Here is a 23,344-nt window from a genome sequence, read left to right as displayed (position 1 = left end):
TCAAAAAGAATGAGGCAGGCCCTTATGTACTAATATGAGACAAAAGCTAAGATACTAAGTCAAAAACTTAAGAGGCAAAAAGTGTGCATAGTATATAGTGTTGAAAAAGATAATTTACACAAAAAAGTACAGTATAGGCCGGGCGCTGTGGCTCACGCCTGTAATCCTAGCGCTTGGGAGGCCGAGGCGGGCGGATTGCTCAAGGTCAGGAGTTCAAAACCAGCCTGAGCAAGAGCGAGACCCCGTCTCTACTATAAATAGAAAGAAATTAATTGGCCAACTGATATATATATAAAAAATTAGCCGGGCATGGTGGCGCATGCCTGTAGTCCCAGCTACTCGGGAGGCTGAGGCAGGAGGATCGCTTGAGCCCAGGAGTTTGAGGTTGCTGTGAGCTACGCTGACGCCACGGCACTCACTCTAGCCTGGGCAACAAAGTGAGACTCTGTCTCAAAAAAAAAAAAAAAAAAAAAAAAAGTACAGTATGTCTCTGGAAGGATATTTAAGAAACTGCTAAGAATGGTTGCTTTTAGGGAAGGGAACTGAGTAACCAGAGTATATGGCTGGGAAGGTTATTTTAAAAACATCAATCTGTGTCGTCTCTACCAATTTACCTGTTTTGGATATTTCACATAAATGGAATCATATAATACGTGATCTTTTGGGTCTGGCTTCTTTCACTTAGCAAAATGCTTTCAAGGTTCATCCACACTGTAACATGTACTAGTACTTCATTCTTTTTTATATATGAATAATATTCAATTGTATGAATATACGATAATTTGTTTATCCATTCATCAGTTGATAAATATGTGGGCTGTTTTCATCTTTTGGCTATTGTGAATAGTGCTGCTATGAACACACATGTACATATATTTCTTGGAGCATTTGTTTTCAATTCTTTTGAGTATATATCTAGAAGTGGAACTGTGGAGTCAGATAATAAATTATATGTTTAACTCTTTGAGGAACTTCCAAACACCTCCAGATATTTTGAAGCAAATCCCAAATATCATATCATGTAATGGAAACTTTCTTTTTTTTTTTTTTTTCTTTTTGAGACAGAGTCTCGCTTTGTTGCCTAGGCTAGAATGAGTGCCATGGCGTCAGCCTAGCTCACAGCAACCTCAAACTCCTGGGCTCAAGCAATCCTTCTGCCTCAGCCTCCCAAGTGGCTGGGACTACAGGCATGTGCCACCATGCCCGGCTAATTTTTTTCTATATATATTATTTTGCCAATTAATTTCTTTCTATTTATAGTAGAGACGGGGTCTCGCTCTTGCTCAGGCTGGTTTCGAACTCCTGACCTCGAGCAATCCGCCCGCCTCGGCCTCCCAGAGAGCTAGGATTACAGGCGTGAGCCACCGCGCCCGGCCTGGAAACTTTCTTTAAAATTAGATGCCCTTTAGTCTCTTTTGACTTTTCTACATGTGAATGTACAAACTACTAAATTTTAAAAAAAATTTTACCAAGTGAAAATCACTTCACAAAAATAAGACTTTAAGCTCATTAAGCAATATGTTAAAGACAAAAGTACGTATCATAAAACTGATTATATACATACATTCAAGAACATCCCAAATCATCTAATAAAACAGCCACATCAGGAGATGATTACAAATAGAGATGCTGGAGACAGTCCATGGAAAGAAAGCCTTTATAGCAGGGTAGCTCAACCTCAGCATTATTAAGATTTTGGCTGGATAATCCTTCATTGTTGAAGACTGTCCTGTGTATTGTAGGATGTTTAAAAGAATCTCTGGTCTCACTCACTAGATGCAGTATCCCCCTTACTGTCTTGTAACAACCAAAAATTTCTCCAGACATTGACAAATGTGTGGGGGAGAGACCCCCTCAGCTGTGAACTATTGCTTTAAAGTATTGAGAAACAATGCCCATCAATCAGAAATTATAATAAAGTATCCTTGAATTATAATGTAAACCAATGGTAAAATGGGATTTTATTTTAAAAAATTTTATTCACATGGAATTTTGCAGATTAATGAATAAAATATAATAGCTACCTCAAAGAACTTGTCCAAGGTCACAAAGTTACTAAGCAATAAAGCCAGGATTTGAGCCAAGCAATGACTTCTAACTTCTTAATCACAACACTGAATTCATTTTCATTAATAGTGGACTAGGTTATTAGTACCAACCCTTCTACTGAGAATAACTAAAAGAGGGACAATTACTTTTTAATCCTAAAAAAATAAATATGAAGGGAAGTTTTTCTTTAGAGGAAATATTTCAGCTAATAAATGAGGAAGAAATGATAGAATATCATCGTTTTGACACATTTATGAAATAATAGACCTAGGTAATGATCATCAATGCCTACTAACATCACAAAAGAGAGATAACCAGATATTATGTTCCTTGTGATGGAAATATATAACACTATCTTATGGAGCATTCTTGCCAAACAAAAAAGAATAAAAATTTTAAAAGATCCTAAATCTGATCAGCTGCTTTAGATCTAACTACCGATTTATAGGAAATAGCAGGGACAAAGGAGCATGTGAAATGATATAACAGGGATACAAAGAGCAAAATCCAAACTATGGAAAACTCTATAAGACAAACAACCTGTAAATAAATAAAATCCCAGGAAAATAAAAAAGAAGGGGGAACTTAGAAAAGAGATTCATAAGACATAATAACTGCAATAAATGGACTCCATTTAGATCCTGACCAAAACTAAAAAATATTGATGAGACAACTGAAAACTGGGAAAATCTGGATAATAGTATATTTCAAAATATTAAGGAACTGTTACTTTTTTAGCAGTGATAATGATGTCCTATTGTTTAAAACATACCTATATGGAGTTCAACTATCAGGATAAGATCATGAAGAGCTCTGTGGACCCACTCCCCAGCAAAATGGGCAAAGTTGGCAGAAATTATTTTTAAAAACCCAGCACTTAAAGTTTCTGGAAATTCTCCTAAGGGCATACAGCAGATATAAAAAACATTTATTCAAGAAAATGGCCAGGCGCGGTGGCTCATGACTGTAATTCTAGCACTCTGGGAGGCCGAGGCGGGAGGATTGATCAAGGTCAGGAGTTCAAACCCAGCCTGAGCAAGAGTGAGACCCTGCCTCTACTAATAATAGAAAGAAATTAATTGGCCAACTAAAAATATATAGAAAAAATTAGCTGGGCATGGTGGCGCATGCCTATAGTCCCTTGGGAGGCTGAGGCAGCAGGATTGCTTGAGCCCAAGAGTTTGAGGTTGCTGTGAGCTAGGCTGACGCCACGGCACTCACTCTAGCCTGCATTCACTCTAGCCCGGGCAACAGAGTGAGAATCTGTCTCAAAAAAAAAAAAAAATCTACTAGCTGGGCTCAGTAATGCACATCTGTAGTCCCAGCTACTCTGGAGGCTGAGGCAGAGCATCACTTGAGCCCAGGAGTTCGAGGCCGCAGTGTGCCATGATCATGCCTGTGAACAGCCACTGCCCTCCAGCCTGGGCAACAAGAACTCGTACCTTAAAACAAAGACAAAACAAACAAAAACCAAAATCTTAAAACTCAATATGAACATCAAGTATCTATAGTGGTTGAGCCACGACTTGTTCCTTCCTGATGAATGACGAAAGATTCAGGTCTCCCTTCTTCCACCCAGCCCCAACTCATAGCACAGAGGCTTTATCCTATCTGTGGCAAGCTGAGAATACTGGGGCCACAACCACTCTTGTCGCATCTTGCTCACTGGGCAGAGATTCCATGCTGGGAGAAGCAAGTCAAGAAGACCAGAAGCTACTGCCTGCACCAGTGCCCAGTGTAGTGGCTCAGAGATTTTTCTGGGGGAAAAAGCAGTCCATAAGAAAAGAGAACTACAAGGCATTCCCCCAAAGGAACTGACCTTATTTGGAATAGAGTGTGAGAAGTCCAAGACTAAGGGTACTCTAGAAAACAACAGCTCCCTAAAAAGAGTAAAAAGCTAAACCACAGGTGAATTAGCTCATCAGAGAACTAGAAAAAGAGACACCTAAGACAAGCCCTCCCAGAGACAGAACAAACCTCAAAGAATGGCTTCAAAGACTGCCCTTGCATGAACTGGATCAGACTGCTGAGCAAGTTATGCCCCAGGGCACTGACAAAAACAATAGAGAAATTGGCCAGTAATTAGTGAAGCCTAATGAGTGAATTGTAATACCAAATGAAGCAGACACCTTAACAAATAGATTATAGATAGAGACAAAGAGAGCTCATTAAAACCACTGTCACCCCAGGGTGATTGTGTACACACCCAAGACCGACCACAATAGGATAAAATTATAATCAATAACAAAGAAATGGGGAAATTCAGAAATGTGTGGAAAATAAACAATATATTCATAAATAACCAATGGATCAAAGAAGACATCAAAAGAAAAAATGAGAAAGCATTTTGAGATAAATTTGTAGCTATAAACACCAACACAGTAAGAAAAGGAAAATCTCAATTCAATTACTAGTTTTTACCTTAAGAAACTAAAAAAATGTAGAGCAAATTAAATCTAAACCAAGAAGAAAGTAAATAATAAAGATCAGAGCAGAAATAAATGAAATAAATAATATAAAAACAGTAGGGAGTCTCATACTTCATCATTTCAAAACTTACTATAATTTTACATTAATCAAAACAGTGTGATACTGCATAAAGACAGACATATAGACTAATAGAACAGAGAGCCTAGAATTAAATGTTCATATATATGGTCAAATGATTTTTCAACAAGGGGTAAAGACCACTCAATGGGGAAAAGACAGTCTCTTCAATGGTATTAGGAAAACTGGATATCCACATGCAGAAGAATGATGTTGAACACTTTACACCATATACAAAAATTTACTCAAAAATGGATTTTAGACCTACATATGAGACCTAAAACTATTAACTCCTAAAAGAAAACAGGGGAAAGGCTTCATGACATTGGATTTGGCAATGATGTCTTGGATATGCTGCCAAAAGCACAGGCAACAAAAGAAAAAATAGATAAATTGGACTTCATGGAATTAAAAACTTTGGTGCACCAAAGGACACTATGAGTTTGACTACTCGAGGTATCTCATATAAGTGGAATACAGTATTTGTCCTTTTATCAATGGCTTACTTCATTTACCATAATGTCTTCAAGGTTCATCCATTTTGTAGCATGTGTCCAGAATACTCTTCCTTTTTAAGGCTGGATATATGCCTTAAATTGAATGCATATACCACATTTTGTTCATCTGTTCATCCATTTAAGGACATCTGGGCTACTTTTGAGTTTTGGCTATTGTGAGAAAAGCTCCTGTGAACACAGGTGTACAAATATCTGTTTGTGTCCCCGCTTTCAATTCTTTGGGGTATATATCCAGAAGTAGAATTGCTAGATCATATGATAATTCCATTTTTAATTTTTTGAGGAACCATCATATTGTTTTTCATAGCAGTTGTACCATTTTACATTCTCACCCAACAGCACAGAGGGTTCTAATTTCTCTACATCCTCGACAGAACTTGCTATTTTCTCTTTTTTTTCTATAGTAGCCATCCCCTTTCACTGTGGTTTTCCAAGATCAAAAGAGTTCTGTGGATGAACAGTGGTGATGGCAGCACAATATGAATGTATGTACTTAATGCCATTGAACTGTACACTTAAAAATTGTTAAGATGGTAAATTTTATGTTATACATATTTACCACTATTAAAATCAAAAATAATTTAAAGAAAATAAATGAAACCAAAGTTAGTTCTTCAAAATTATCAACATTGACAAACATTTAGATAGACTGAATAAGCTGAAAAGAGAGAAAATCCAAATTTCTAAAGTCAAGCATGAAAAAGGGGAAATTACTACTGACCTTACAGAAACAAAATGATTCATTTTTACAGTATACCAACAAATTAGATAAGTTAGATGAAATTAATAAATTGTAGAAAAATACTGTCAAGAATGACTTAAGAAGAAATAGAATATATGAGTAGACTTATAATAAGAGATTGATCAGTTTGGGATGGACATGCTTAAAGCTCTGACTCGAGGGGGCCAGCAAGGGAAATATACATAACTTTAACATTTGTACTCCCATAATATGCTGGACAAAATAAATTTAAAAAGAGAGATTGAATTATCAATTTTAAAATTTCCCACTTAAAAAAAGCCTATAACCAGATGGCTTCACTGGTAAATTCTACCAAATATTTAAAAAAGAATTAATGCCAATACTTCACGAAGTTTTCCAAAAAGTAGAAGAGGAGAAAGCACATCCTAACTTATTATAGGCCAGTATTAACCTGAACCAAGACCAAAGACAGCACCAGGAATAACTGATATCTCTTTATGAATACAAACACAAAAATCCTCCACAAAAACTACTAACAAACACAACCCAGCAACATGTAGTATTTTTGCAATACGGCAGAACAGAAGATCCCCAGCATCATTCCCCAACAAAAATACAATTAGAAATTATTCACCCTAAGCTCACCAGACCTTGGTGGGGAGTAGGGTAAGGGGAGAAAACACCCTGGGCCCACAGAATGGAGAAACTGCAACCATTAAGAGAAATGATCAGTTCAGATTGTGCTTCCCCTTCTTCCAAGGTAGTACAATGTCACACACACAGAATTTCCCTAGACCCATGGTTTACAAGGTGAGAGGAGGAAATTGGAGGTAGATATTTCATCTTCCCACTGGTCTGGGAATCTTCGCAGGAAGCCCACTCCAGTTCCACCCACATTAACCACTGGGAGTGCGATGAGAGCTGAACCACCTGGGGTGAATTAAAAATAAAAAAAGATCAGGCAGTGATTGCTGTGACTGGCATGTAGATATTGGCAGCTACTCTGCACTCCAATCAGCAGGGACACCATGGTGAAGAGCCTGGCTGGTGCCATAGTGTTGGAGGGGGCACAATCTGCATGAGGCTTGAATCCCTGGGCAAATCCCAGTTGCTTGTGTGGTACCTACCCTCAAACCAGAAACAACTGAAAGGTCAAGATTAAGTTCTGATGCCCATTTAAGTCTTCCCCAGACTGAGAAACAACAGTAGGGCAGCAATATAGTTCCAAGTAATATTTAAGTTCTAATGTTCACATGTTTTCCCTAGACCAGGAAATAATGGCAAGTCAATGAGTTAGTTTCAATGCAGTGTTTTAGTTCCAGAACTCATGATAACTCCTCTCCAGAACTGGAAGAAACGATAGGCCAGAGATTAAGTTCTGATACCAAGTAGTAAACAGTCTAACACCACCAAAGAACACCTGCAAAAACTGGAAGAGGTGGCTGTCTCTTGAAATGCACAGGCATCAACATAGAGATGCAAAGACTGGGAAAACTCAGGGAGATACACTACCCAAAGAAACCAACAAAGCTCCAGCAAAGGACCCAAAAGAAGATCTATGAAATATTGGACACAGAATTCAGAATAATCCTTGTAAAATAGTTCAGGGAATCAAAAGAAAATAAAAATTGAAAACTTTTTTCCCCATTTAAAAAATAGAAAACTAAATAAAATTTGAAAAACAATGCTGAAACAAAAAGAAATTTGATGAATAGAAATAATTAAAAAAACCCACAAAATCTTAGAAATAAAAAATACAAGTGAACTGAAAAAAACATTTCAAAGCTTCAACAGGAGACTTGATAAAAAGAGAAAAGAATTAATGAAGTTGAAGACAACAAATGAAACTACCCAATTAGAGGAGAAAAAAGAACAAAAAAGAGGGAAGAAGGCCTAGAAGAATTATGGTACACCGGAGGCCGAGGTGGGCGGATCGTTTGAGCTCAGGAGTTCAAGACCAGCTTGGGCAAGAGCGAGACCCCATCTCTACTAAAAAAAAAAAAAAAAAAAAAAAAAAAAAGAAATTAGCCAAACAACTAAACATATATACATGTATATAAAATGAGCCAGGCATGGTGGCACATGCCTGTAGTCCCAGCTACTTGGGAGGCTGAGGCAGTAGGATTGCTTGAGCCCAGAAGTTTGAGGTTGCTATGAGCTAGGCTGATGTCACGGCACTCTAGCCCGGGCAACAGAGTGAGACTTTGTCTCAAAAAAAAAAAAAGAATTATGGTACACCATCAAGCAAACTAACCTCTGCATAATAGGAATTCCCAAGGGGAGACAAAAGAGGAAAAATCCTAGAGAGCATATTTAAGCAAATAATGGGTGAAAATGTCTCAAATTAGAGAAAGTTGAAACTATCCAGGTATAGGGAAGTACAGAGGTCAACAATCAAATTAAACCCAAAGAAGAAATATCCAAGGCACATAATACTCCAATTAGCACAAATCAAAGACAAAGAAAGAATACTCAAAGCAGCAAAAGAAAAGACACATATCACATTCAATGGAACATCAACACAGCTTTCAGAGGATCCCTCAGCAGAAATCCTGCAGGCAAGGAGAGACGGGGATGATATATTCAAAGTGCTAAAAGACGAGGGGAAAAAAAACTGCCAACCAAAAATTGTGTATCAAACAAAGCTATCCTTCAAACAGGAAGGAAAGATAAAGACTTTCCCACACAAACAAAAGCTGAGTTCATCAATACCATATCAGTTCATCAATACCATATCAGTCTTACAAGAAATACCAAGGGAGCTCTTCAATTTGAAAGAAATGTATATAAACATGTAACAATATACATCTGAAAGTATTAAATTCACTGGTGAAAGAAAGAAAACATATTCAGAGCAATATAATACTAAAATTGGAGTAAATAAACCATTCATATCAAGTATGAAGACTAAAAGACAAAAGTACTAAAAACAATAACTACAACAATTAAGATAGGACATAAAAAATGTAAATTGAAACATCAAAAAGAAAAATGAGAAAATGTTAAAGTATAGAATTTGTTTTTGTTACTTTTCTTTGTAAGAAAAGTTAAATCATTATCATTTTAAAATAACCTGTCACAACGATAAAATGTTTTTTGAAAGTCTCATGGTAACCACAAATAAAAAACCTATAATAGAACACTAAAAATAAATAGTATGGAATCAAAACATACTACTAGAAAAAAAAATCACTTAACCAGAAAAATATAAGAAGTGCTAGATCACCATCATTTTTCGTAATTGAGTAGTATTCCATTGTATACATATACCATATTTTATTAATCTGTAAGCGTTGTAGGGGGAGAAGGACACGTCTCAAATTATGGTTGGGATATGGCAAAGTCATAACATGTAACCAAAATGTTTGTACCACCATAATTTCCTGAAATAAAAAAAAACAAAAAACTTAACCACAAAGGAAGACAGTAAGAGAGGAAAAAAAGAAGAAAGATCTACAAAACAACTAGAAAACAAGTAACAAAATGACAACAGTAAACCTTACCTATCAATAATAACCTTGAGTGTGAATGGATCAAATTCTTCAATTAAAAGACTCAGAGTGGCTGAATGGCGGGGAGAGGAAATAAACCAAGATGTAACTGTATGCTATCTACAAGAAACTTACTTCACTTATAAAGATACACACAAAATAAAAATAAAGTGATGGTAAAAGATATCCCATACAAATGGAAACCAAAAAAGAGCAAGAGCAACAATACTTATATCAGATAAAACAGATTTCAAGTAAAAAAAAAAAAGTAAAAACAAAGAAGGCCATTATATAACAATAAAGAGGTCAATGCGGTAAGAGGGTATATGTACCCAACACCAGAGCACCCAAATATATAAAACAAATATTAATAGACCTAGAAAGAGAATATTGACAGCAATGCAGTAGTAGGAGACTTCAACTCCCTATTTTCAGGAATGGACAGATCATCCAGACAGGAAATCAAAAAAGGAAGCATTGGAGTTAAACTTCACTCTAGACCAAAGGGACCTAACAGGCATTTATAGAGCAATCCATCCAAGAAGCTTCAGAATACAAAATTTTTTCAACAGCACCTGGAACATTCTTCAGGACAGAACACACCTTAGGTAACAAAACAAATCTTAACAATTTTAACACATTAATGTGAGTTGTATTTAACTCACACTAGTTTTGAGCCTGGGGCCTCATGAAGCATATGTAACTTCTATGTCTCTTTACCTTGGGAGCCGTATCAACTGTTTTTCAGGTTGCAAATAACTCAAATGATCCTCCTACCTCACCCTCCTGAGTAGCTGGGACTATAGGAGCATACCACTATGCCTGGCTAATTTTTGTACTTTTTGTGGAGACAGAGTCTCACTATGTTGCTCATGCTGGTCTCAAACACCTGGCCTCAAGTGACCCTCCTGCCTTGGCCTCCCAAAGTGCCAGGATTACAAGCATGAGCCACTGCACCTGGCTCCAGCTCAATTTTGACAAAGGCACCAAGAGCATATATTGGCGAAAAGACACCCTCTTCCATAAAAGGTGCTGGGAAAATGATATCCATATGCAGAAAAATGAAACTGGACTGCTATCTCTTACCATACACAAAAATCAACTCAAACACTTAACTATAAGACCTGAAAGCATGAAACTACTAGAAGAAAACATAGGAGAAATGCTTTATAACATTGGTCTGGGTAAAAATTTTACGGAAAAGACCTCAAAAGCACAAGCAACAAAAGCAAAAATAGATAAGCAGAATTACATTAAGCTAAGAAACTTCTGCACAGCAAAGGAAACAATCAACAGAGTGAAGAGATAACCCACAGAATGGGAGAAAATTGTTATTATTTTATTATAATTATTTTATCATTTTATTTCAGAGATAGTCTTGCTCTGTTGCCTATATACCCAGCAATGGGATAGCTGGGTCATATAGTAAATGTATTTTTAGTTTTTTGAGGAATGTCCATACTGTTTTCCATAGTGGTTGTACTAATTTACATTTCTACTGGTAATATACAAGCATTCCCCTTTCTCTGCATCTTCACCAGCATTAATTATTTTTTGTCTTTTTGATAACAGTCATTTTAACTACAGTTGTTCTCTATTATCACATAGGACTTATCCCAAAAATGCAGGTTTGGTTAAACATCTGAACCTCAATTAATGTAATATACCATATCAATAGATTAAAGGACAAAAGCCTAAAGGGCTATGGCATCGGCCTGGCTCACAGAAACCTCAAACTCCTGGGCTCAAGCAATCCTCCTGCCTCAGCCTCCTGAGTAGCTGTGACTACAGAGGCATGTACCACCACACCCAGCTAATTTTTTCTATTTTTAGTAGAGACAGGGTCTCACTCTTATTCAGGAGGTCCTTGAACTCCTGACTTCAAGGGATCCTCCCACCTCAGCCTCCAAGAGTGCTAGGATTACAGGTGTGAGCCACCGTGCCTGGCCTGAGAAAATATTTTTAAACTATCCATCTGACAGGGATTAATACTGAGAACATATAAGGAACTCAAACAACTCAATAAAAAAAAAAAACCCGATTAGAAAACAGTCAAATGCTCTGAACAGACATTTCACAAAAGAAGACATACAAATGGCCAACAGGTATATGAAAATATACTAAACATCAATAATCATCAGAGAAATGTCAAAACTACAATGAGATATCATCTCACTGTAGTTAAAATGGCTGTTATCAAAAAGACAAAAAATAATTAATGCTGGTGAAGATGCAGAGAAAAGGGAATGCTTGTATATTACCAGTAGAAATGTAAATTAGTACAACCACTATGGAAAACAGTATGGATATTCCTCAAAAAACTAAAAATACATTTACTATATGACCCAGATATCCCACTGCTGGGTATATAGCCATATGAAAAGAAATCAGTATATTCAAGAGATATCTGCACTCTCATGTTTATTGCAGCACTATTCATAATAAAAAGTTTTACATGACAATTCAGCCTGAGCTGGATTTTCTAAACCAAACTGGTCATTTACTTGCTTTAATATTTTCTTCAATAATCAAAGCTTTTTGTCTCCAAGAATCTACAAGACTTGTCAAAAAGTTTTAGGTTGCCCTTCCTGAATTTCACAAGCTTGTGCTATAGAGGGGTATAAAAAAGTTAAAAATTCAGCAACGTGTAAAAAAAATTGTTCTCTATTATCACATAGGACTTAGCCCAAAAATGCAGGGTTGGTTAAACATCTGAACCTCAATTAATGTAATATACCATATCAATAAATTAAAGGACAAAAGCCACATGATCATGTTTGCAGATACAGAAAAAGCATCTCACAAAATCTAACACCCATTCATAATAAAAACATTCTACAAACTAGAAATAGAAGGGAAGTTCCTCAGCCTAATAAAGGGCATCCACAGAAACCCCTAATATCATTCTGGTGATAAAATTAAATGTTTTCTCCTATGATTAAGTTGCCATTCTTGTCACTTCTTTGACATTGTACTGAGGTTCTAGGCAGTACAATTAGGCAAGACAAAGAAAAGGCATCCATATTTGAAAGGAAGAAATAAAACTATCTTTATTTTCAGAAGACATAATCTTGTATATAGAAAATCCTAAGGAATACCCTAAAAAGCCAAAAAAAACTAACAAATGAGTTCAACAAGGTTACAGAATCTAACATCAATATACATAAATCAATTACATTTCTATATAGTAGCAATAAGCAACTCAAAAACAAAATTAAGAAAACAATTTTATTTACAATAGCATCAAAAAATACATAGGAATAAACTAAAGAGTGTAAATCTTATACTCTGAAAACCACAAAACATTGTTGAAAAAAAACTAAAGAAGACCAAAATAAATTGAAAGACATTCAATGTTCATGCATTGAAGGACTTAATATTAAGATGGCAATACTGCCCAAATTTATCTACATATTCAAGGCACTACCTATTAGAATCCCAGCTGGATTCTTTGTAGAAACTGACAAGCTGATTCTAAAACTCATATGGAATTTCAAGGGACCAAGAACAGAGGAAACAATCTTGAAAAAGAAGAAAATTAGAGAGCTCACACTTCCCAATTTTGAAGCTTAATAAAAATCTATACTAATCAAGCCAGCATTGTACTCACATAAGAATAGACACACACTCACACACACATATATACATATGTATATATGCAAATAAAATAGAATCAAGAGTTCATACATCTATGATCAATTGATTTTCAACAAGGGTGCCAAGATATTTTAATGGGGAAATAGCCTTTTCAGTAAACAGTGCTGGGACAACTGAATAGCCACACACCAAAAAATGAAGTTGGAAACCTATATCACACCATTTACAAAAGTCAACTCAAAATTGATCAAAAATACAAATATAAGAGCTAAAACTATAAAACTCTTAGAAAGGCCGGGCACGGTGGCTCACGCCTGTAATCCAAGCACTCTGGGAGGCTGAGACAGGCGGATTGCTCAAGGTCAGGAGTTCGAAACCAGCCTGAGCAAGAACGAGACCCCAACTCTACTATAAATAGAAAGAAATTAATTGGCCAACTAATATATATAGAAAAAATTAGCCAGGCATGGTGGCGCATGCCTGTAGTCCCAGCTACTCAGGAGGCTGAGGCAGCAGGATTGCTTGAGCCCAGGAGATTGAGGTTGCTGTGAGCTAGGCTGACGCCACGGCACTCACTCTAGCCTGAGCAACAAAGTGAGACTCTGTCTCAAAAAAAAAAAAAAAAGAATAAAACTCTTAGAAAAATACAGGAGTAAATCTTCATGACCTTAGGTTAGGCAGTGATTTCTTAGCTTGGACAATAAAAGTATATAAGCAATAAAAGAAAAAAATTATAAATTTGTCTCATCAGAATTAAAAATTTTTGTGAATCTAAAGGCACCAACAAAAAGTGAAAAGACAACCCACAGAATAAGGGGAAACTTTCACAAATCATATATATGATGAGGGACTTATATCTAGAATATAGAAAGCTTACAACTTAGTAATAAAAAGGCAAATAACCTCATGAAAAAAATGAGCAAAGAGTTTGAATAGATATTTCTCCAAAAAAAATATACAGATGGTCAGGAAGCACATGAAAAGATGCTGAACATCAACAGCTATCATGGAAATGCAAATCAATACTCCAATGAAATACCACTTCACACCTCTAGGATGGCTAGAATCACAAAAACAGATAATAACAAGTATAAAAAAGATGTGGAAAAAATGGAACCCTCACATACTGCTGGTAGGAATGTAGGCCGGGCGCGGTGGCTCACGCCTGTAATCCTAGCTCTCTGGGAGGCCGAGGCGGGCGGATTGCTGGATTGCTCGAGGTCAGGAGTTCGTAACCAGCCTGAGCAAGAGCGAGACCCCGTCTCTACTATAAATAGAAAGAAACTAATTGGCCAACTAATATATATAGAAAAAATTAGCCGGGCATGGTGGCGCATGCCTGTAGTCCCAGCTACTTGGGAGGCTGAGACAGAAGGATCGCTTGAGCCCAGGAGTTTGAGGTTGCTGTGAGCTAGGCTGACGCCACGGCACTCACTCTAGCCTGGGCAACAAAGTGAGACTCTGTCTCAAAAAAAAAAGAAAAAAAAAAAAATGGAACCCTCACATACTGCTGGTAGGAATGTAAAATGGTGGAGCTACTTTTGAAAACAGTCTGGAAGCTGTCCCAACGGTTAAACATCGAGTTACCATATGATCCAGCATTCCCACCTCTAAGTATTAATACACAAAAGAAATGAAAACATATATCCACAACATATGAGAAAAAAGCAGCAGGAAAAACAGGCAATAGAAAAAGACACACAAAAACTTCAGATATTGTAATGATCAGATACAGATTATAAAACAATGTTGACTAAGTTTAAAGAAAAGAAACACTGGATGGGAAAAACAAACAAACAAACAAACAAAACAACAGAAATGGCTACCTCAATGCAGAAGATTATAAAAGATGGAGGAGAAAAGGATAAAAATGAGACTTTCATAGTTTAGAACTTAGAATCGTGTAAATGTTTTACATATTTCAGGAATAAAATTAAATCTAAAAGAAAAAAGCAATCTCTAAAACATGAAAACAAACTGAAACAAATGCACCTAACAGTATGTAAAATAGTGTGTACTGTACATTTTTAAAAGGATTTATTCCAGGGAGAAAAAGAACTGAAAACATTTTAAATTTCACCTAGTAGCCTCATAGTAACAGTAATATTATTAATTTAAAACAGGTTTTTGTATGCTATATTAATCAAGCAAGTTATTATGAAGGCAAGAAAATAAAAAGAAGGAATATCAGAAAAATCACTAAAATATACTGCTTCTGAAATTCTTCTGAATAGTTAAAAATGTAATTTTTATTCAAATATTGAAATCAAGCAATTTGTTTTTGGTGGCCTTCATATTACTTTTTTCAACATCTGATCCTTAACTACATTTCAAAACATCATCTGCTTACTATTCTATCGTCTAACCCAGTGGCTCTCAACTCTTTTCTTTATAAATTTTACTTTCATGTTATTTTTCTGTATTTTTCAGCTTTCAAGTATGAATATATATTCCTATTATAATAAAACATATGATATTAAGTGACTAGGTCACAATGCAGGGGCACAGTCCTACTAAAAGACTGAGACTTAATCATACAATTATAGAATGCTCGCCCTCCCGCAAAGTCACAAGGCTTCTGCATAACAGAGGATTACAGCTGATAGAACTGCAAAGCTCAAACATTAGTTAAGGAAGAGTTTCTATGAAAACTCAAAGACAACAAAACATACAAAAACAAGGACTCTAGAAAAGGCAAAAGTTTCAGATACCTACAATTACAGCAAATAGTAAATGCAGTGTAACTCCTACTCACATGAACATATTCTCTCACAATAAAGACCACTTTATCTCAGTTTATTACGAAATGTCAGGTCTGGTTTTCAACAACAAAAAAATTACAAAGCATGCTAGAAAGCAAGAAGAAAGAAACAGTCTGAAGAGAAAATACAAGAAACAGAATCAGACATAGATGACAGAGATTTTGGAATTATGACACCAACAATTTAAAATAACCACGAAGAACATGCTAAGGTTAATGGGAAAAGTGAACAATCTGAAAGAATAGGTGATGTCTTAGGCAGTGTTCTGTTGCTATTACAGAATACCTGAGATCTGGTAATTTATAAATAAAAGACATGTACTTCTTATAGTTCTGGAGACTGGGAAGTTCAAGATCAGGTGACTGCATCTGGTTGGTTTCTGGTGCTGTGTCATAACATGGCAGGCTCACAGGGTGAAAAGCCCAATGCTTACTGTATATCAGAGATATTATATTTAAAAAGCAGATCATGAATGTCACTCCACAGTTATTAAATCAGAGTCTCAGGGTAGGAGCAACAAGGGATGTACACTTTGGAAAAGCACTCTGGGCAATTCTGCTGCTCAGTCAGAGTAAAAACACTGCTGTAGTCCTACAATTTTACTTCAAGTTCCTCAAACATAAAAGGCTTTAACACAAGGGTCAAAACCCAAATCCAGCCAACACCTGTTTTTGTAAATAAACTTTTATTGAAACACAACTATAGTCATTTGTTTACGCATTGTCTATGGCTGCCCTCATGCTACAACAGCAAGGTTGAGTAGTCTTGACAGAGACCATGTGGCCTGCAAAACCTAAAATATTTACAATCTGGCCATCTACAAAAATGTTTGCTGATTCCTGTCGTAACTATCTTTGCTCAGCACCTTTGTACTATTCTTTAAATTCTGCTCCTGTCTTGGCAAGCTCATGTTCATCCCTCAAAAATTCAATTAGCATCATTTCTGCAAAGCCTGAACTTAACATCTCTGTATTTTTTCACTGTCCTCTATACTTTCCCTATTTCACTACTCATCATTGTTTCTTCTAAGATGTCTATTTAATGAATGCCTCCCTGACTAGACTGTAAGCTCTATGAGGACAACACCCAGGTGCGTCTTGTTCACTGTAGTGCTGAGTTCATTGTATGCATATACTAAACATTTATTCAAAGAATATCTCCCCCACTCTGTATAATTTTTTTTCATTTTGTTAGATTTCTCAATGTTTCAGTCTGTTAAGGGAATTCTGAATCCAAATTCTTTCAGGGTATTTGTAATCCCACCCTGTTGTGTCATCCATGCATTTAAGATGGACACCTTTTGAGTTTTTCTCCAAGTCACTGACAATGTTGAAAATGACAGAAATGGCTGAAAACAAAGTCCTGAAAAGACACCATCACCACCACCCTGCCACCTGCCTGCATATATCAATCCATTAAATCTGCAGTCTTGTGCTCGCTTTGGCAGCACATATACTAAAATTGGAACGATACAGAGAAGATTAGCATGGCCCCTGCGTGAGGATGACATAATTATAAAATTATAAAACAAAAATAAAAATAAATAAAAATCTGCAGTCTTCAGCTAAGACTATAATTCTAATTATAATATTATCTAGACTACATTTTCCATCATGTCTAGGAGGATTTTATGATAGTTTGTACTTCTATGAAGCCTTTCTTTACCTGAAATCACCTCTACTCAAGCAGAAATGAACTAATCACTCTCTCATAACTATACCTTTTCTCATTTTTCCACACTGTATTGTAGTAATTTGTTTACAAGTCTATCTGCTATAAGCCTAAGTTCTTTTAGAGGACAGAGACTTGCATTTCAGACACACTAAATTTATGGCATTTCATATCTCCACCATCACAACATTACTATATAAAATCTAAAAAATTCTTTAAATATCCTTACCTGTAGCAAAAAGGAAACAGCATAACTCAGTAGAGAAGGGTGATGAACCAAATTTAAACTGCTTTTATATTCTGCTACTCCAGCTTTTTCTAGGATTTGGGGGTCAATACATATTCCCTTCTCAAAGGGTTTGGATGTCCACAGGCAACCAACCATGGCTATCAAATAGTGATTAAACTCTTCATAGGTCTTGCTGCTGAAACTGAACTGTGGTTTTGCCTAATGAAAAACAAATAAAATTGTTATCATCACCTATTATTCTCCCTTTCCTTCTTATTCCCAACAGGTCATATATAGCTAGATTCAACTTCTAATATATATATTTTTAGAGATGGGGCATTGCTTTGGCACATAGGCTGCAGTACAGTGGTATGATCATAGCTCAATGCAGCTTCCAACTCCTGGGCTCAAGTGATCCTCCTGCCTCAACCTCCCATGTAACTAAGACCACCACGCCTGGCTAATTTTTTAATATTTTGTAGAGACAGGGTCTCACTATGTTGTCCAGGCTGGTCTCAAACTCCTGGGCTCAAGTGATTCTCCAGCCTCAGCCTTCCAAAGTGCTAGGAATACAGGCATGAACCACCGTGGCTGGCTCAATTTTTAAACAACAGTGATGTAACAGAGGTTTATCATTCATACCTTTTGTTGCAACTCATTTTTCTTTGCAGCAGACAGATTTTTACGATACCTAATAGAACAAAAAGACTGAAACAGTTAACATGCCTTTGAAATGTAAAATAAACAAAAATGTACATTTTAAATGTGAATATATGCAAATGTGTACATACAAAAATATCCAGGTGTCTAGTTAAGGTTTTTATCATTTTGTGGTATATTCTCCTCAAAGAATAAAAATTAATCGAGGTTCAATAAGTTGGATACTTGCAGCCTGGGCAACATAGCAAGACCCTATCTCTACAAAAAATGCTTTAAAGTAGCTAGGTAGGGCCACAAGCACTTGTAGTCACAGCTACTTGGGAGGCTAAGCCAGGAGGACTGCTTGAGCCCAGTAGCTCAAGGTTACAGTGAGCTATGATCAGGCAAGAGTAAGACCCTGTCTCAAAAAAAAAAAAAAAAAAAAAAAAACCTGGCTGGGCATGGTGGCTCACACCTGTAATCCTAGCACTCTGGGAGGCCAAAAGGGGAAGACTGCTTGAGATCAGGAGTTCAAGACCAGCCTCAGCAAAAAATCGAGACCCCCATCTCTACTAAAAATAGAAAGAAATTATCCAGACAACTGAAAATACAAACAAGAAAAAATTAGCCGGGCATGGTGTTGCATACCTGTAGTCCCAGCTACTTGGGAGGCTGAAGCAGGAGGATTGCTTAAACCCAGGAGTTTGAGGTTTCTGTGAGCTAGGCTGATGCCATGGAACTCTAGCCCAGGTAACAGAGTGAGACTCTCTCAAAAAAATTTTGTAACAGAAGCTCAAAAGCAGTCAGTCACTATTACAGAACATACTTTCATAATATAAAAAAAATAGGTGCAGCAAAAAGGATAAAGGGGAAATTTAGAACTATAACTTTTTCTTGTGTGAGAATTATTATTTAATTAGCTTTAAAACATTTTAACCTTGACATAGTTCTACAAATTATGCCAAAAAGGTCTACACTTATGGATTGAAAAGAATAATTTTATTCTTTTAAGTGAAAGAATTAGAGATCAGAAATAATACTTACAGTTTCACATAATTGGCAATAGCTCCTCTTATCTCTAAGAAAGTGATCTTTTTACCAGAGAAGCTACGTACACTTTTATCAGTTGTCAGCAAATGACTAATTTTTCTTTAAGACACAGTAATTAGAATTAACAATGCTGAGTACAATGGTACTATTGCACAACAGATCCTTAACTATAAATTTTTATTCTATAATCACAGCAATGAGGGATTTAAAAACAACACAGCTATCATAGCCCTATATTGGAAGGTCATGTCCAAAAGAAGGCCATGTTTCCTGATTCCATAGGCCTGGCAGAAAATGAATAGGAATTTTTATTGTATTGTGGCTGAAAGATGAAGACAGAATTATGATATACTATTTCATAAAATGGTAAAAAGGCTTTGTACCTGTGCATAATGTAACAGAGCTGGTTCAAAACAGTGGTATCCAGACTGAGGAGTGCAGGATAGAAGACGCCAGGAGGAAACAACACCACTAACGGAAGGTCATAATTTATATATATGTCACATACCTTTTGAGAAGAATGATAACATCAGTTATCAATATCATCAGTAATCAATATCAATAACATCAGTAATCAATACAGATTATTCCCCAGAACTCCTCAACCAAGGTTACCCAAAGAATCACTAGTATAGGCCGGGCGCGGTGGCTCACGCCTGTAATCCTAGCACTCTGGGAGGCCGAGGCGGGCGGATTGCTCGAGGTTGGGAGTTCGAAACCATCCTGAGCGAGACCCCGTCTCTACTAAAAATAGAAAGAAATTAATTGACCAACTAAAAATATATATACAAAAAATTAGCCGGGCGTGGTGGCGCATGCCTGTAGTCCCAGCTACTTGGGAGGCTGAGGCAGGAAGATCGCTTGAGCCCAGGAGTTTGAGGTTGCTGTGAGCTAGGCTGACGCCACGGCACTCACTCTAGCCTGGGCAACAAAAGTGAGACTCTGTCTCAAAAAAAAAAAAAAAAAAAAAAAAAAAAAGAATCACTAGTATAAGATAAGCAATATTATAACATCGGGTTTGGACCTGCCTGATTCCTAAATAGAACAGGTAACCACAAGCCTGCTTAAAATATACGTCATCAAACATCAACCTTACCATAAAGGATTATTACTGGAAAACCATTTGTTTTTTGAGACAGAGTCTCACTCTGTTGCCTGGGCTAGAGTGCCGTGGCGTCAGCCTAGCTCACAGCAACCTCAAACTCCAGGGCTCAAGCAATCCTTCTACCTCAGCCTCCCGAGTAGCTGGGACTACAGGCATGCGCCACCATGCCTGGCTAGATTTTTCTATACATATTTTTAGTTGGCCAATTAATTTCTTTCTATTTTTAGTAGAGGCAGGGTCTCATTCTTTTTTTTTTTTTTTTTTATAGTAGAGACGGGGGTCTCAGTCTTACTCAGGCTGGTTTCGAACTCCTGACCTTGAGCAATCCGCCCACCTCGGCCTCCCAGAGTGCTAGGATTACAGGCGTGAGCCACCGCGCCCGGCCTTGGAAAATCATTTTTAAAATCTTTCATTTTTTTCTAGGGAGAGGTCTTAGAGTTGTGGATGAAGGGAACATATCTTTCTCCTGAAGTCCCCAAAATATTTATTTATCATATTAATTAGCTGTCAACCTGGAAAACAAAGGAGCATGCTTCTAAGGAAATACGTAAAACAAGAGTAGGTATTGGTGAAGGGAATGGATACTTCATGGATAATAGTTCTGTCCAGATCAAATACTATAAAATAATAGAAGAGGATCAGAATAATAAAGGTACTAGGTACCAGGGGAAATAAGGCAAGTCAAAGATAGAAGGGGAGATTTGAAAAACCTAAGAAGATACTTTTGGTTTTTTCCAGGGGTTGAGGATGTACAATGGATGAACAAAATGTTCTGTCTTAGGGCCAGCATTATTGTAGGTCAATGTCTATTAAAGTAGTACCTGGATCCCAAAACCAACCATTTGTTTTTCTACTTTGTTTTATGAAAGTCAGTTACTCAGGGCGAGAAAATAATTATTAACTTCTGCCTACGGCCATACCACCCTGAACACGCCCGATCTCATCTGATCTCAGAAGCTAAGCAGGGTCGGGCCTGGATGAGATGGGAAACAATTATTAACTTCAAACTGTGAAGTTATTTTTACTATGCTAATCCTAGCCCACCTTAATGGCTGTACATAAAATTTAAATAATAGGACAGTAACATGGACAGCCATCACAAAATCTAAATAGAGAATATGGAAAGGGTAATACCTTCTCATAGAAATCCAAAATAAAGTGCAGCAAGAAAATACTGTTGCCCTCCAAGCGCATTGCAATAGTGGACAGCCACCCTACATAGTCGATCAGTTTAGACAGAGAATTCATGGATCCACCCAAAGTTGTCTCTCTGCAATAAGAAACCATACATAACATTCAGATCCAGTAGCAAAAGTGCTCGTAATTTCCAAGCTAAAGCTGGATAATACATAGCAAAAAGTTGGTAAGGATTTTGAAAACTATCAGTGCTCTCACATATAATTCACTTTTTTAAAAAATGTGTAATTCACTTTTTAAAAAAATCAAAGTGATTAATCATAACTCTAAACTTAGCCCTCTAGACAACCACTAAGATCAATTCATAGAACATCCTCAGCAACCAGACTCTACTAGTGAACTCCAGAGAAATAAAATACTAAGAAGCTCCAAGTAGGCTTTTATGGAAATCCTTGAGTAAGAAATATCAAAACCACTAGAAAATGGGTACTCCATTAATAAATAAGCAGAAAAAGGAGTTCATGTCAAAGTAACATGAAAAATTCAAGATAAGTGCTATGACATTCTGTTGACTTAAAAAAAAAATTCAAGATAAAATCTGAAAATGGGCAAAATAACACAGTAAACTAGAAAAAATGAGAACTAATTAATCCCAACCAAATCACAAATAAACATTAAAATGTCTTTAGGAATTGTTTCCTATGATGTCAGAAACATTGTAACACAATGGTTGAAAGAAACCTACAGTACACAAATCAAAACCTAGTTGTGCCTGAATTCCTGAGCTAAAATGCTATTAAAAATATTTTCACTGGAATTGAATTCAATCCTAAAGGTTAGCAAAAATTTTAGCATCTTTTATTCTTCTAGTAAAAACCAGATCTGGATATTTTACATGTTCTCCCCAAATCAATGAATGGAGTCTCTTTAAAGCACACATGGGGGCCCAGAGTGGTGGCTCATGTCTGTAATCCTAACACTTTGGGAAGTTGAGGCAGGAGGATCTCTTGAGTTCAGGAGTTCAAGACCAGTCATAGTGAGAGTCTATCTTTACAAAAAATGTAAAATTAGCCAGGCATGGTGGCATGCACCTGTAGTCTCAGTTACTCAAGGGGTTGAGCCAGGAGGGTCATTTTAGCCCAGGAATTGGAGGCTTCAATGAGCTATGATCACGCCACTGAACACTCCAGCCTGGGTGACAGAGCAACACCCTATTTCTTTAAACACACACACACACACACACACACACACACACGTATAATTAGTTCAGTCCATCCATCCAAACAACCCTGTCCTTCAACCAACTGTTAAGTGTATTAGGAAAAGACCTACAAATGTGAACCTCATAGCTTTACCCTCCTATTGATACCTCAACAATGGTTATGTACAAGGAAAAAAAAAATATATATATATAGTCTTAGCAGTTGAGAGATGACGATGACTCTACCATTGCCCACCACCATGATGGTTCAGTGCTAGAGCAAGCAGGCAAGAGTTAGGAAATCATTCAAATAGGCAGGCAACTGCCTAGTCAGATGGCTATCTGCAAAACTATCTTAACTATGATTTTTGGCAGCATTTGGCAAATGTTTCTGAAAATAATTTGAAACAATGATTGCTCAGAACAGCCTCTTCTGAAGCGTTTCTCCACAGGACACTACTGGCATTTTGGAAGAAACAATTCACTGTTGAGTACTGCCTCCTACTTCCCAACCACTGCAGCATATTGAGCATCCCTAGCTCCCACCTACTATATGATGATTGTATTCCCTTCCCAGTCACTGTGACAACCAGAAATGCCGCCTGGAGAACCTTCATTGAAAATGGTTTTCTACCCTTTTCTTCT

General features: G+C 36.8%; 1 protein-coding gene and 1 non-coding gene across 2 annotated transcripts in view; one reads left to right on the top strand and one right to left on the bottom strand.

The window, feature by feature from the left end:
* CENPI (centromere protein I) overlaps window positions 1–23,344 on the bottom strand; it is a 66,970-nt gene that overhangs the window by 6,896 nt on the left and 36,730 nt on the right. Inside the window, exons 16-19 of the mRNA XM_012767408.3 lie at window positions 21,496–21,631; window positions 19,640–19,764; window positions 18,210–18,258; window positions 17,568–17,786 (exon numbers count right to left, since the gene is read on the bottom strand). Of these exons, the coding sequence (XP_012622862.2) occupies window positions 17,568–17,786; window positions 18,210–18,258; window positions 19,640–19,764; window positions 21,496–21,631 (529 nt within the window). The remainder of the gene's footprint in view (window positions 1–17,567; window positions 17,787–18,209; window positions 18,259–19,639; window positions 19,765–21,495; window positions 21,632–23,344) is intronic.
* LOC142866040 (U6 spliceosomal RNA) lies at window positions 17,099–17,206 on the top strand. Its single transcript, XR_012916112.1, has one exon. It is a non-coding gene; the product is annotated as a U6 spliceosomal RNA (small nuclear RNA).

This window comes from Microcebus murinus, chromosome X (genome assembly GCF_040939455.1).
Source record: "Microcebus murinus isolate Inina chromosome X, M.murinus_Inina_mat1.0, whole genome shotgun sequence".
Classification (NCBI taxonomy): domain Eukaryota; kingdom Metazoa; phylum Chordata; class Mammalia; order Primates; family Cheirogaleidae; genus Microcebus; species Microcebus murinus.
The sequence above is the reverse complement of the archived record's forward strand: the minus strand, read 5'-3'. Positions and strand labels throughout refer to the sequence as shown.